Genomic DNA, 9,927 nt, shown 5'->3' with positions numbered 1-9,927 from the left:
TATTAACTTATCCAAGATGGGAGAGTCAGGTTACCCTGAACTCCCAGGAGGGGTCTGTTCAAAACGTGTTTAAATCCCTGAACAAGGAGGTTTTCACCAGCACTGGCAGGTTCTAAGAAAAACAAAAAGGAATGTGGTTTATAATGTATCTGTGCAAAAAATATTGCCAAGAGGCATTAAACAGGAAATTCTCCGCTCATAATGACTGTCCCTCTCATAAAACTGCCTCTCCCTCTCCTTCGTGCTATACAGGGGCCCTGGTGAACACAGGAAGATGAGGGCGCATGAGCACTGCAGGAGAGCAAGGGAGCAAGCAGGACAGTGGAAACTCTAGCTGAAGGTTGGGGCCCTGTGCTGCATCTCGACCCTGCAGCTTCCTGTAGGGCCTCAGGCAAGTGGGCCCAGAAGGATTCCACTAGAAAGGATTCCAACTGACAGATGACCCTCCAGGGTAACGTCTGTCTTGTTAAAAAGCCAATGAGAAGGTTCATAATTTTTTGCCATGTATGCACCTGTGTACGCTTCGCCCCAACTAGAGGGCAAACTTTCCAAGAACAGGAGTTCACGTATTCATTCCACACATCTTCATTAAGTACCCAAAACAGGCCTTTGCACAAATCGGGGGAATAATAAATATTACAGACATTGGATGAACAGCCAGGAGGAAAGTCACTGGAAAGTGGTGATGAGTCAGAGTCTGAACTCCCACCGGCTCAGGACGCTGGACAGCGGTGCCCGGACACCCCTGTACCTGGGCCCAGAGCCTCCTGCCTCACTCTTTGTTCCTGACCTCAGGAAACAGCGGGGTACTCTTGCTGCCCAGAGACCAGGGCTTGGAAGCTGTCCGGAGGAGACTTGCACTCCTGAAACTTCTTGGCCGGGGAGCAGCAGACTCCGGAGCCAGCCCCCATTCTCGGGAGGGAGATCTCGTTCCTACCCGCTGGGCTGGGGGTTCGAAGGACACAACACCTGGCCCTGAAAGCCTGGAGGGGGCGGGAACTGATTAAGGCGGCCACGGGCTCTGCGCCAGGTGAAGAAACTCTAGAGAGGATGCCACCTGCTGGCGAGGGGCCGCGGCTCGCGCGGTGGGCGCAACGGAGACCCGGAGCCTGGATGGGCAGAGAACAAGAATTCGGGCAGTTTTCCAAGTGGCCGGTTTTCTGCTGTCTCTTCAGGGTCGCCACCTCCTCGGGTCGAGCCCAGAGACCCGGTTCTCCGCGCGGCGCGCTCCGGACGCCGAGGTTCCCAGCGGGGGCGGCGGGCGTCCTCCCCCGGCCCCCTCCCCTCGCGGCGCTTCGAGGTCTAAGCCTCCGCGCTTCTCCATCAGGTGGAGCCGTGCTGCTCGCCGCCTCCCTCCTCCGCTCCCTCCTCGCCGCGAACTGCGCGCAGGCACCTTACAGCGCCAGGAGGTTAACCGAGACCCCGGAGGAGGTGAGGCCAAGGATCAGCCCAGGCGGAGATGGCGGGGCCGCCGTCGGGGCTGGCGCCAGAGCCCGGCCGGCTGTGGGTCCTGCAGGTACCGCTGTGGTTCTCGCTGCCCCACGTGGTGGCTGCCGAAGACTGCCCTGATTTTTCCGGCACTTGGGCTTGAAAGGCCTCCTGGTCCTTTTAGAGGCAGGCAGCTCACCACTTAATCCAAGCTTTTTTCCTTTCTGCCGGAGACCAGAGGCTGCGGGGCGGGGGTGGGGGTGGGGGGGTGGAGGGGGGAAGGAGAGGGGGATGGAGAAGGGAACAGGCCTAGCTGGCTGGGGGGTGGAGGGGGTGGGGGATCGGAGCCAGATTGAGAGTCAGGAGGCAATCTCGGGACCATGGGGCGAGGGAAACCAGGTCCTTCCAACCTCGGACTCCCCCCACCCCTCTTCTCCTGACCAAGAGTGAGTGTGTGTAGTTTGAAGGCACCTGTAGGTGGGCCTGATTTTGGTGGGTTGCACAAGTCGTGACCCTGGCCTCTTGATCCTGGTTTGTAGTATTTCCCTCTGGGGCTGAATTAAGCAAGTTTGGTCCCAGGCCACTTAGGAATTAGCAATCAGAATTAACAACAGTTTAAAGGGTAAATGTCAGTTAAAACATCAAATGTTGCTTTGTAAGGCACAATCTACATTCTTTAATTATTAGTCTTATTCACAGCAAGGTTGGCTTTAGGAATGACCCCCAGACCTCAAATTTCTTCCCACCCCTATAGATTCAATTGGAAAGCTCCTACTAAAGTATATTTTCACTCTTGATTATGTTATTTGACATGTTATTTAGAATTATTATTCATCTTTTGCACGTGTTTCTGATTTGTCTCTTCTATTTCATTACGTTGTCTATTATAGCAAGTCCCTGGACTAAGGTAGTGCTGACACTTTGCTTCTGTGCCTTGTTTGCTAATTTAGCTGATGGGGTGCCTCTTTTGGGTCCTCTTAGTTTCTGTTGCTCAGCATTGCTTATTTTCCCCCAAAAGTTTGCTTACAAATTTCCCTTTGATGTGTTTAACAGCCTCTAAGGGGTGCAGTTAAATAAACTATTAAGAATAGAAAAGTCAACAGGGCAGACACCTACTAATTTGTAGATCTTTGATGTCAACAACCAGGTGTAAGCTCCTGATAGCACACATGTGCCCCTTCTCTCTTTCTTGTTCATAAATACTAAGGGATGTGTTTTTTAAAGTTAAGATCCACATGGAAACTTGGAATGTACCTTGCAATCAGCAAAGTCCCCAAAATATGTAATACTGTTGGAAGAAAAGCTAAGAGTTTCCCAAAACACCTCCCCAAGGTCCAGTGACTGATGAAAGTAATGATTGATTTTATAATTGCATGCCACAAATCGAGTGAGCATCTTTCATTTCCCTCTCCTTACTCATTATGTCCCCTTCTTCTGCATAATGCTGTATATTTTTATATGTTGCTTTGTAACTACCCTTACAGTTTGTATCTTATGTGTGTACTCTGCTTCCACACTAAATTATGAGCTCCTGAAGTCATGGACAGCGCCTGCAGTTTTATTTCCCCCAATGCCCTGCTTATACCAGGCATATCTAAATGTCTCTCAAATAAATAGACCTAGATAAATTTGCTTTGATATCCGGGAGGAAATAGAGTTTGATTTGAGTGTGAGTTTCATGACAGGTGAAAGACCTGAAGGTTCTTAGGAGGCAGTTGCCTGTGACCTTGGCCTCTCCTTCGCGGTAGGATTCACAGCACCTCTTGGAGAAAAGACACGCTCAGAGTGATGGGGTGCTCCTTAGAGGAGAGACTCCAAATGCAAAGCCAGCCTGCTCCCCTATCCTTAGTAGGAAATGCACAAACCAGGATAATAATAATAACAAATGGGTATGTGTCATAAATCTACCTTTTTTCCCTCTAGTTCCTTCATTTTGTTTTCTAGGAGTATGGCAAAGCAAAACCAAGGTGCAAACGTTCCCAGCTTATTACTTAGCCCCCTCCTAGGAAAGTCTCAAAAATTCAAAGCATGCTTATCTTTTCCCCAACTCCGAGACTCCTGCTGCACATACTGGCCAAGTCTTTCCTGGGGAAAGATGTACCCCCCCTTGCCTCTTGCTTTTCCCCATCCAGCCCAGTTTCCAGTCCCCCGTGCAAAGGCAAGGCAAGCATATTGTAGTATGGGTACGTGCATCCAGCCATCCTTCACTCCTTTAAACAACATTATGTCCTGTGGACAAAAAGTCACACCTCCGCTCCCTGTTCAAGATGTCTTTTGGTCAATAATGGTGGCAAAAGCTGAATTTCCCCCTATGTAGGGGGAAAAAAAGAAGGAAAGAAAGAACAGAGCCTCCCCTGCACCACCGCCACCCTCCGTTTTGCATAGATCGCCTTTCACCAAGTATTTCCTCTTTAATTATGACCTGTTTCCCCTCCCTCTCCCTCCGCCCCAGCTTCAGTGAAAGGAGCCCTTCTGTCACTCGTCATTCGCTCCCTGGCTCGCTCGCGCGCTGGCTGTGGGAGGAGCCGCCGGAGGAAGCTGTGTGCCTGGGATGCCGAGCGCCAGAGGATGGAGCTGCTCCGAGAGGGGACGTCGCTGACAAACCCGGCTTCCCGAGGCGGCTAGAAACAGGCGACTTGCCTCGGCTGGCTGCGGATCCCCTGAGGCACGGAGCCCGAGGCCACCCGGAGGGACCGACGGACAGACAGATGGTCGGCGCGAACCCGGGAGGACCGCGGCGGAGGCAGGGCACCACGAGCCGCCGAGCAGGAGAAACTCACCGCGAACCCAAGTTGCCCCGCCGGCTTCCCCTCGGAGCGCGGAGGAATGAGACCTTTCCAGCTCGACCTGCTGTTCGTCTGCTTCTTCCTCTTCAGCCAAGGTAGGACCCGTGCGCCGCTGGAGTTGCAAAAAAAGTCGGCGGGGTTGTCAGGGCGCGCGAGGCTGCGGGCAGGAATGTGGGCAGGGTTCGGAAACTCGAACTGATGGATGCGTCTCCCGGTGCCCGGCCGAGAGGCACTGGCATTGCCTCTTTGCCTTTGAAAATGCAACAGAATGGTACTGTTTATTTTCCTTTGGAAGGCAGGGATACCGGAGGGGAGGGTGACTTTCTCCCCTCACTTGTCAACATCCAGCTCAAACTCCCCAATGCAAATGAGTTCTTTATGCTCCCGGTATGTTAATTAGGCGGCATCGTTGTGGCTGTGCGGCTCTGAACTTCTGGGCGCCTCCTCTCCTCCAGACGCAGGTTGGAGAAGAGGGCCGGGAGGGAGAGCTTTGTTTACGTGGCTATTTCAGCACGAATAAGGTCGGGCTGGCACGGGTGTATTCGGAAGGGAATGCGTGTGGAGGGGTCTGCGATGACAGAATGGACCGTGGCGTGATGTGCAATGTTTGGGAAAAGCTTCTCAAGAGTTTCATTGAATGTAATCGGCTTCTCTGAATACGACTGCATTCTGAGTCCTACACAGCACTAGATTTCAGGGCATACAATGAAATTCCGCCCGTGATGCTGACTGCTTCCTTTCTGCAGCTTAGCAGGGGCAGAGAAGCTGGTGGACTCTCCGAAAAGAACTTGGCCACCTCGGGCTCCCTGCCCCTGGGAGCCTTGGGGCCCGTGGGGGTGGAGGGCAGGGAGGGCCATTGGGGAGATGGATGGCCAGTGCCCGCAGAGCCGGTGGCATACGAGTCACCTGTGGAATTGAGTTTGAGGGACAAGTCAGTCGGTTCCTTCCCCCGCTTCTGGAATGCCGGCGCTGTCTCTGCCATCTGAGGCGGCATTTGTGCCAGCCAGCACAGCTCTGGGAGGAACAGGCCTCTCAGAAAAATCCACAACAGAGCACGTCCATCTGTTGATTAAATGAAGGGTAAAAGTTTTTGAGAAAGCACAGCACCGCCATGGGTGGCTGGTTTTGCAAGCAAACAGCATGTCTCCCTTTCTTCCCCTGTCAGGGAGAAGCCAGATGAGAGCAGAAACCCACACCTCCTTCCCCAGCTCCTCAGCTGCTACTTGTGGTCACTGCATATTTTCCCGCTGTCAAACTTTGCTTCTGACCATCCTGATTTAACCTGGGGGCCCTTCCCACACCCGAGTATGCGTGCATCCCTGCTTGTATGTAATTCTAATGTACACACACGCACACACACACACACACACACTCACGTATTCGTGTGGTTTTGTGCCTCTCACCAGGGCTCCCTACAGCAGCAGGAAGATAAATTGCCTTCCCCAGAGTTTTTGGGCTGAATGAATAAGAACTGTCTCAGAACACTGGTATAGAAACATTTGGGTTCTATTACCGTCTTGTGAGATGACCCTCTTTGTTGGATGTGTGTGCTCTTGCTTAGGGGTCACACCTACACCGACACACATGCTCACTCTCATCCTCCTTTGCCTCTTACCAATTCATTCACTCAGGGAGTTACGCGTAGAATCCCTAAATAGAGGATCCAACCGTCCCTCCCCCCTACATTCAGGTTCATGGAACCAGTGCACGTTTTACTCTCTCCCTTGTTTATGTTCTTAGAAGCTTGAGCCGAGACTCCTGTCTAGATTGACACAAGAAGCCTATAGGTGTCTAAGTGCCTCTCTGGCTGTCGGAATCATCACAGTGTGCAACTCCTACTTTGCTTATTCCTTTCTCAGTACAGAGCTGTTTTTGATTGCCTCATATAAATCTTTAACTATTTACCTATGGAGGTTAGATGCTCTGCTCCTTCTATCCTAAGCCCCAAGAGCACTAGGAAGGAACCACAGCATCACGCAGTTCATAGTTCCTTGTTATTCCTGAGCTTTCTGAGCTTGGCCAGCTGTGCCCACCCTCCTAAATGGTAGATGCATAGTCGACGGGACTCCAAAACAAGTCTAAAGAAAGACGAGGAGACCAAAGTGGACGTAGCCAATCAGAACCCCCTACATCACTGGACATTGTAGGGTAGGTTCCTTGAGTAGATGGTGTCTCGCTGCAGGAATTAAGGGTCAAGCGGGACAATGTTTAATGGACTTCGCTGGAATAGAATACCTTTTGACTTGATCCCGGGGCATTGATTTGAATGTGGATGAGTACTGTGAATTCCCCAGAGGATTCCATTTGACCCTCTACACATATATGCTTAATTCGTATACTGTGCCCAACTCTTGCCTGGTACCGTATGTGTATCGAGCTATCAGATAGAGAGGATGCACTTTCAACAGGTCACGAGAGGACTAGCCCACAGGCTTTAGGTGGCCCCCGCTCTCTCATCCCCCGTCTGCCGTTGCACCCCACCTGACACCCCCTCTGAGCCACCCGTCTGATCCCGCCTCCCGCGTGCCCTTCCTCCGGGGATGCTTTCCAAGGAAATGTGCAGAGGCTCAGGGATGGCCCTCCACTCGGAGAAAACAAATGCCCAGGGCTCTTTTGGGGGCCTTCTCTGGCCCTCTAGTGACACATTCATCTGCTGTCCGACGCCTCTCACGGCGGGAAACTGCATGTCATTTTGAAGTCGCTGGAAACACAGTTCTCATGCCTCCCATACAGAGGGGCTGCTCCCAACAGCGCTCCGAAGACTTTAAAAGCGAAACATTTAGGTAAACTCTTAATGTAAGTCATCTCAATCACCCTTTCTCTTCTAAGTTGTTAAATATTTATTCACCTTTGCTTTGTTTTCATTCCCCTTCAGAGAGTAAAATTAAGGTATAATTAATGTTAGTGATATGCTGTATCCCTTATCTTGTAAACTTTGGGCGTTTCATATAGGTTGAGATTAAATATGTATTGATCGTTCTTAAGGTGGCAGTAGAAAGGCCAAATGGCATTCTTCCGCTCCCGCCGTGGCCAGTGTCCCCGGGCCTGGCTCCCCACAAGGACGTGGAGAGCTGCCGGCGTGCGCTGTTTGTGGGTTTCTCTCTTGCCGGGGATGCCTCTTCCCCAGCTGTCGGGACGGCGTGCTCTGTACAGAGAGGGATAATGTCACAGCACGCTTGGCCTCCTGCAGGGAAGAGGCATGTTCTGCGCCTGGGTGAAAAAGAATCTATGCTCTTGTCATCCATACACTTAGAACTTGCTGTGTTTTTCCCTTGCTCATTTCGGTTTGCCCACAACGATTTCCTTCTGTGCCCCCCTTCATCTTCAAGACCCGCGCCATCCAGCCTGCACAGCCACGTCTTAAGTTGCTTTGGGGGGATGATGTTCTAGCAGGACAGAGGGTGCCCTGCTTCCTGTCAGATCTCTGGTTCTGAGACAGTTCGGGGAGTGTGCAGTGGTACAATCTCGGTGCCTCCTATTCGGCCGCTCCTAGGAAAGGTGTCCTCTTCTCCACTCTCTGACGTTTTGCTCTAGCATCCCAGAGTGTCCTGTCCTGCCTAGTAACCTTGTGGGCCTGAAAGTTCCGATTCTGGAGAGTCCAGCTCCCTTGTTGGCTTTACATATGCACCACACTGCTCTGAACATGTTGGGGTGAGAGTGAAAACTTGCATTTACCTGTCAATGGCATCCCTGAGTTGAGGATTAATCCGGGGTGTCATCTCCCTGTTGGGAAGAATCTAAGCCACTTGCTCTCCTAACTTGCTGGCAGGAATCACCAAGAGGGGCTGTCAGATGGCCATCAGAGGGGCAGAGGTTCTTGGTGACACAAATCTCCAAGGGAACAGGAGAGCATCAAGCAGACAGAGGGTAAGATGGAGTGTGAGTGGAGAGAGGTAGCCAGGGGGAAGGGGACCTGGGTGGGTGACAGGAAGCATGGGAAGGGATCAGCAAGGGCAAGAGGCTTCAACTTGCAAGAAACTCCCTTGGGGAGGGCAGGGAGGGGTCTCAGAAAACAGCACGAGCACAGCCGAGGCAGCCAGAAGTATGGAGGGGATCCGAGGGGGGTTACAGGCTGAGAAGGTATTGGAAAAGGAAATTGGGAGTGAACGGCAACTTTGGAAACATTTATCCTTCCCCAGAAATATCACAGAACAAAAGATAGAGCAAGTAATAAGTGTGAGACTTCCCCCACCGGCAACCCATGTGATCTGATGGCTTGTCTAGAGGGGGAAGAATCACTTTTTTTGTCCTGGAAGGTCAGTGCACAGCTGCTAAGGGTGTGGGACCCCTTCTTTCACAGATCGCCGGGGTGAGGAGAGCTGGGACGTGTCTGTTGGGCTGGGGGTGGCCACTGTGTCTGCTGCCCAGCAGGGAGCTGTCAGTTGCCAGCCAGACCTATAGAGGAGGGAGGAGATATGTCCCAGGGGGAGAGGGGTGTGTGGTGGGGTCAGGGCCTCCCTGCTGCGCTCAGAGTATCCCACAGAGCCTCCCTCTTGGGTTACAAAAGGCAGATCTCGCTTGGAACATGGCAGCAGTGAGCTAGGCATGCTACCAAGGGGCAGCAGCTCCGCCTGGGGTGCCAGTGTTGGTAGGCTCCTTCCAAGCCCTGATAGGAGCCAGGGCCAGTGGGGACCTGCGGAGTAGGGCATTAGGCCTGAAGATGCAATTTTTCTTTTTTGTTCAGCCCGGTGGGGGTGACTCAGGAGGCATTATATTGCAGACCCAAAAAAGCCCATGAGTAATCCTGAGCAAATTCAAGAGATTTCAACAGCAAAATAATAACAATACTAGTGATTCCTTTGATTTGCAGAGTACTTTTCTTCCAAGGAGATAAAAAGATAAACTGTTTTGGAAACACGAAGAGGGAAAGAAAATTGCCTGTGATGGAGGGTTGGGGAGGAGGCCAGGAGCATTCATTTCAGGGCCTCCATGTAATTGGGGGTGGGGACAGTTACACAGCCTTAGGCACCATTTCTCGGCTACAGCCCTTATCCTTGTAAGCTGTTGAGATGACTTCTGGGTGTAAAACCAGTGCAGGCTTTTTTAATCAGGGTCAACCTAGAAATAACGGGGTGCCGAATTCCTTCCCCCCACCCCAGCAACAGGGCCGTTCTAATTCAGCAGTGGAGGGGGTCAGGGAGGCCATGAGCTTGCTGGAATCCACCCTTGGAGTCTCACCACGGCACCGATCCTGACCTTCATGGTGGTTCTCGCAGCAGAGCGATTGGGGCCCCAGTCTTCCCTCAAGGTCAGTAGACTGTCCAACATTCATGGTGCAGGGTCTGGCTGGAGCTGCTGCCCTGGGGATGTCTGTGCCCGCCGGTTTCATATCCCATCACTTGTAGTCACAGGGAGCGGGGAGCAAAGCCTGCCAGCATCCTGTGCCAGGTTGTGATAGCTTTGCCCGGTATTCCAAATGGAGTGGGATTTTATTTCCAGCTAGGGGAAGGATGCAGCGTCTACTGCATTGAGACGGTACAGCTCTGTATGTCATCGTGGGTCAGTTTCTGTTCCCCAGGGGAAAGCCAGAATCCAGTAAGGTCGGCCCGTCAAATAGGAATATAGATATGCCTTATGGGTCATTAGGATACTTCTGTCACATTCACGCAAAGGATGCTGTGTCCTGCTCTCTGCTGAGCTTGAAGAGTATACCCAACCCACGCAGTTGCCATAGACTAGGGATCTCCACCCCACATTAACCTTAACTTTCATT

General features: G+C 52.0%; 2 protein-coding genes across 8 annotated transcripts in view; one reads left to right on the top strand and one right to left on the bottom strand.

Moving 5' to 3' along the window:
* Window positions 1-393: 393 nt before the first annotated feature.
* On the bottom strand, window positions 394-3,556 carry LOC137231188 (putative uncharacterized protein KIRREL3-AS3). Its single transcript, XM_067751706.1, is given in 4 exon segments — window positions 394-780; window positions 782-815; window positions 1,062-1,302; window positions 3,500-3,556. Coding segments are annotated over 4 exon segments (399 nt in total). The 3' UTR covers window positions 394-713.
* KIRREL3 (kirre like nephrin family adhesion molecule 3) overlaps window positions 1,240-9,927 on the top strand; it is a 551,606-nt gene continuing 542,918 nt past the window's right edge. For 6 of the 7 annotated variants that reach the window (XM_067751511.1, XM_067751509.1, XM_067751513.1 and 3 more), the window contains exons 1-2: window positions 1,240-1,431; window positions 3,881-4,309. In XM_067751511.1, coding sequence (XP_067607612.1) covers window positions 4,255-4,309 — 55 coding nt within the window. In that variant the 5' untranslated portion in view covers window positions 1,240-1,431; window positions 3,881-4,254. Of the gene's footprint in view, window positions 1,517-3,880; window positions 4,310-9,927 lie in introns of all 7 variants that reach the window. The other variant, XM_067751510.1, reaches the window with a different exon arrangement.

This window comes from Pseudorca crassidens, chromosome 9, assembly GCF_039906515.1.
Source record: "Pseudorca crassidens isolate mPseCra1 chromosome 9, mPseCra1.hap1, whole genome shotgun sequence".
Classification (NCBI taxonomy): Eukaryota; Metazoa; Chordata; class Mammalia; order Artiodactyla; family Delphinidae; genus Pseudorca; species Pseudorca crassidens.
This window is presented reverse-complemented; position numbering and strand designations above follow the sequence as displayed.